The sequence below is a fragment of the Anopheles coustani genome, chromosome 3 (genome assembly GCF_943734705.1).
Source record: "Anopheles coustani chromosome 3, idAnoCousDA_361_x.2, whole genome shotgun sequence".
Taxonomy (NCBI): Eukaryota; Metazoa; Arthropoda; class Insecta; order Diptera; family Culicidae; genus Anopheles; species Anopheles coustani.
The window spans coordinates 8331396-8336424 of record NC_071288.1 but is presented as its reverse complement, the minus strand read 5'-3'; the positions used below and the strand labels follow the sequence as shown (position 1 = coordinate 8336424).

Below are 5029 nucleotides of genomic sequence, written 5' to 3'. Positions count from 1 at the left end.
GGGAAATTTACATACTAAACCGCCGCCCAGCGAGATCAATATTGTCAATGTTGTTTGAAGTGTTCATTTAAATGCCATTTTTACAAACGACTACGCAAGCGATCATAGGTTGGGATTAGTTTGTTTTTGTATTTAATACCACCAGCCCGGTTGTGGCGCACTGGAGTCGCATTCGCTTCTACTTAGCCGCCATTTTGTTACTAAACTGAATTATAAATGCATTTTTGCGTTATGGCCCGCGCGAAAGCGCAACACTCCGTGAACGCGGCCAATGTGTTGTTGTGCAGCGAACTGTAACGGAAAAGTGGTTGCACCATTATTTCTACCTGAAGCGTGTAAAACAAGCTTTTGCTAACAAGGACCGCGTGAAATTAAATAAAAAGAGGGATTGGCCTGCGGGGCCATTAAAGCAAGGGCCATGCCGTTACTCATTTTTCATCACACCCGCAACCCGGTTTGCCAACCCCCCTACCACCCACGCATGCACTCTTTCTGCAAGTTTCTTTTACATAACGAAAAATCTAACCATTTTAGGAGAGACACACATAAAATTGCCTCCCACCAGCGCCCGCAAAGGGGTGTGACTAATTTTCGTCGGAGCTAGATACCGGGACCTCTGGCGTGTGTGTGTGTGTGTGGGTGTGTACTGGCCAATTTTTATCCGCCCTTTTTCTCTTCTTCTATCTCTAGCCCGACACGCGATGCGCCCATCCATTCGCTGAGGTATATTATTTCTACCTTATAGGGGGTACGGTTCGGCTCGGTTACATCTAAAACCGCCCTCGGGGAAACTCAACCCACCCACCCACCGACTCACCTATCTCGAACGGGAGACGAACGAGTTTACACGATACATAATGTTTTCTCGCAAACAACAACTGCTGGCGAGTGTAGAAACATTACGCTAGTAATTACTCCCTCCTTTGGAGCGGTGTGAAGAACGAGGTTCTGGTTGTCTGTTCGCATGTTGTCTGTGAGCGAATCAACACACGCCCGGAGGAGGACGCCATTCCGCCCCCAAAGAAACGTCGTGGGGTTTTCCTCGGCTAGCGATGGGGGGGTTCGTTTAAACAATTAGATGTCGGAAATGGAAAGACGTCCCTGCACTAAGTGATGAACATCAACACAAGTCGTTTCCGGTGGAGGCCATTTTGTACGATGCATTACACACCGGCAAATGGTTCTATGGATTTCCCTCAATTTGTTGATAATTCATTACGGTGATAAGCGAAATTAAAATCCATTCCCACATGCTTGTCACGTCATTAGGGAGTTGTAAACTCTGCGTAAAACTTGATAACCTACAATTAAGATTACCTAATCGAAGGCACAACATTTCTTTCGAGAAACAAGTCGTACCAACGAGGAATGTTTGATTATGATTATCTCCAAAAGGAAATGCATTCGTTATATGTTTTTATCGCCGATGGAAATAACCGAGGCGGTAATCTAATTGCTATTAGTAGCCAAGATATTGCATTGCCTGCGTAGCATAGATTGGTTTATTACCTGTATGGAAGCTGATAAATATTCCCATTGTATTACACTTGGTGCGTCGACATCTTATTATCGATTAAACGTCGAATTCCCTGGCCGATAACAGAGCGGTCTTAAGCGTAAGGTTTCGGCTTCGGAGACTAGTTTCAGCCAACCAGTCATGCGGCTCATACTGGTAGTAACTGTTGTGGCCGTTTTGTCCGGATGCGCTCCTGCGTCCGGCACCCCCAATCCTTGGCGTCGCGGATGGCGCAGAGAATCGGAAGATTTCTGGCAGGAGCAACCGCCGGCGGAAAGCAATGCTCCCGGTGAGCTGCGCTACCGACTGCCGACCTATATCGTGCCATACCATTACACCGTCTATCTGGAGTCCGAGGTTCACACCGGCAACCGGTCGTACCAGGGACAGGTCGACATCCACCTGGAATTGCAGCGGCAGACGGGCACCATCTACGTGCACAAGCGTGACCTTCGGATAACGTACAACGCGCTGCTCATTGTCAATCCCAATGAGGACGAAGTTCTGGAGGAAGAGATGCGGTTCGCGGAGGATGAGGAGCGTGAGTTCGCCATCTTTTCCATCCGGCGGGCGCTCGCCCCCAGCCGGTACATCTTACGGATCTGGTTTGAGGGTGAGCTGCGTACGGACGACGATGGGTTCTATCTCAGCTCGTACCTGGACACGAACGGCACGAGAAAGTATCTGGCAGCGACGCAGTTCCAGGCGATCAGTGCCCGTGCCGCCTTCCCCTGTCTCGACGAGCCGGGACTGAAGGCGACGGTTAGTTTGCAGATCAAACATCACCCGAGCTACCAGGCGGTCGCCAATATGCCGATTAACGCCATCGCCGGGTATGTAGCATACCTTTTCCCTTCAATTCGTTTGGTTTTCCAACTCTTACTCTTTCTATATGCCGGTTAACCGATTGATCTTGCAGCGCCGATGATGGGTACGTTGTGTCGGTATTTGAGACCACACCTCCGTTGTCCATCTATCTACTGGCGTTTATGGTGTCCGACTTCCAGTACATCGAGGACTTGGACGCTCGCCAGCGCGTGTATGCACGCCCCACTAGCATCAACGAAACGCAGTACGCACTTGAGACTGGCGTCCGCCTGATGGCCACGCTGGACGAGTATCTCGGTATACCGTACAGTACCTACATGCCCAAGGTGGATCAGGTGGGTATTCCCGACTTCTCGGCCGGTGCCATGGAGAACTGGGGGCTGTGCAATTACAGGTAGGTTCTTCGATAAAGGTAAACTGATAAACGGTAATTTCCCGACAAATAAACCGTCATCGTTACTAATCTTTGCTTCGTTCACCGTCTCAGGGAGGAACTGCTTCTGAACGAGCCCGGTGTGACGAGTTATCGCAGCCAAACCTCCATCACGACCGTCGTAGCGCACGAGTTCGCCCATCAGTGGTTCGGGAATCTGGTAACGAACGCCTGGTGGAGCTATCTGTGGCTCAATGAGGGTTTTGCCTCGCTGTACGAGTATATGGCGGCCGAAATGGCCTATCCGCAGCGTGGATATCGGGACCTCTTTAACGTGCAGTTGGTCCATCGGGCGCTTAATGCGGATAGTTCGGAAACGACGCGACCGATGACGTTCAGCCGTGGTGCCACCTACTCCGCCATCGTGAGCCTGTTCGACAATGTTGCCTACGCGAAGGGTGGCTCCGTGTTGCGAATGTTCCGTGAGCTCGTCACGGACGATGTGTGGCGTACGGCGCTTCGAGGCTACCTGCAAGCCAACGAGTTCGGTGCGGTCACTACGGACCATTTCGTTGCAGCTCTGGAGGAAGCGACAGAAGATCTGGACGTGCTTCCCGACGGTGTCGATATGGGAGAGTTCGTTGGAAGCTGGGTGGAACAGGCCGGCTACCCGGTGCTGGAGGTCCGTCGAACCTACCGCGGGGAGATGGTGGTATCCCAGGACCGATTCTACAACAACAAGATCGTGAACGACGATCGCTCCGTATGGATGATACCGTACACGATCCTCGAGGAGAGTGACTCTCTCTCCGATCCGCTCGAGTATAACTGGCTGACCGTTAAAGCTGCTCGCGTTCCCACGACCGCAGGGGACGACGAGTGGATCCTGGCCAACGTCAACCAGCATGGATTCTACCGGGTGAACTATGACACCCTCAACTGGTACATGCTGATCGAGGCGCTTATCGACGATCCTACGACCATCCCGCTGCAAAACCGAGCGCAGCTAGTGGACGACTCGTTCTATCTGGCCAGATCGAACCGACTCGATGTGGAGATCACGCTCGAGCTGCTCACCTACCTTCGACACGAGCGGGAGTACCCACCGTGGGAAGCGGCCAGCCGCGTCTTCAACTACTTCAACAATCGCATGCGCGGCCATCCGGATTACGTCCTCTACCAGCTCTATGTTGACACACTCATCGGGGACGTGTTCATGACGCTCGACGTCGCCACCGTCGACCCTGATGAGCGGCTGCTGCACAAATACCTCCGACAGACGATAACCAGCTGGGCCTGCCGGATGGAAATAGAAAGTTGCCTCACGCAAACCCAGGAAGCGCTGCAGCTCGAAGTGACCGGCGAGCAAACGGTCCATCCGGATGTCGCATCGGTTGTGTACTGCTACGGTTTGCGCACCGGTTCCGACTCCACGGCCGCTTTCCAATATCTGTACGATAAGCTGCTCCGGTCGGCTAACCGCGGCGAACGTCAGATGCTGATCGATGCGCTGGGTTGCGCACTCGAACGCGATCAACTGGACGCTTTGCTGTTGGCGTCCATCGGTGGCGACCTGCAGGTTAACTTCGACGAAGAGGAACGCTACGACATCCTGCTGTCGGTTCTGGTGAGCCGCGAAGGTGTCGACGCCTTGATTGACTTCCTGAGCGAGAACTTCGAGTATGTCGCCAGCATCCTTGGCCGCAGTACGGTGTACAGCTTAGTACAGTCGATCGCCACGCGCACCAACAACGAGGAGGAACAGCGGCGGGTAAGTTCGGGGCGCACTCAGTACGTTCAGCTTGATTAGGAGAGCTTTTGTTTTTACTTCCAGCTTGACGCGCTGCTCCAACAACTGGACGCGTTTCTTCCCGAGTCGCTTGTCGCCAGCGTACAGCAGACGGTGGCCTACAATCTTGAATGGCCTTCGACGCGTGAAGGAGTGCTGGTTACCTACTTCCTGCAACGCTACCGACCGATACCTATTTGAAAACACACACACCCGATCCGCGATAAGCCTGTGTAGTCTCGGTGGCTTCCGTGGAGGTAGCACGTTCTATAGTAGCGGTTCAGAATAAAACATTCGACGTATTTCGCACAGCACGGACGCGTGCCGTTCTCGAAGTAACAGTATCCGAATTTATCCCTGCTCGATGCTTGGGTTTAACGATACACCTCGTTTTTTTTGTTTGCTTGTTGTCTTGATTGCAGTGAGGGTACGCCTCCCGTATACGTAAAACAACATTCTGGCACGTTCCGTTACCAAAGCGCAGCAGCAACCGGTCCAAACCGTCGGGCTTTGGTTGGCCCGA

At 52.6% G+C, this 5029-nt stretch overlaps 1 protein-coding gene across 1 annotated transcript; it reads left to right on the top strand.

Moving 5' to 3' along the window:
• The first annotated feature begins 1657 nt into the window (after window positions 1-1657).
• LOC131260565 (aminopeptidase N-like) lies at window positions 1658-4707 on the top strand. Its single transcript, XM_058262326.1, has 4 exons — window positions 1658-2349; window positions 2436-2738; window positions 2832-4488; window positions 4552-4707. Exons 1-4 carry the CDS (start codon window positions 1658-1660, stop codon window positions 4705-4707), a joined length of 2808 nt encoding a protein of 935 aa, XP_058118309.1.
• The last annotated feature ends 322 nt before the right edge of the window (window positions 4708-5029 follow it).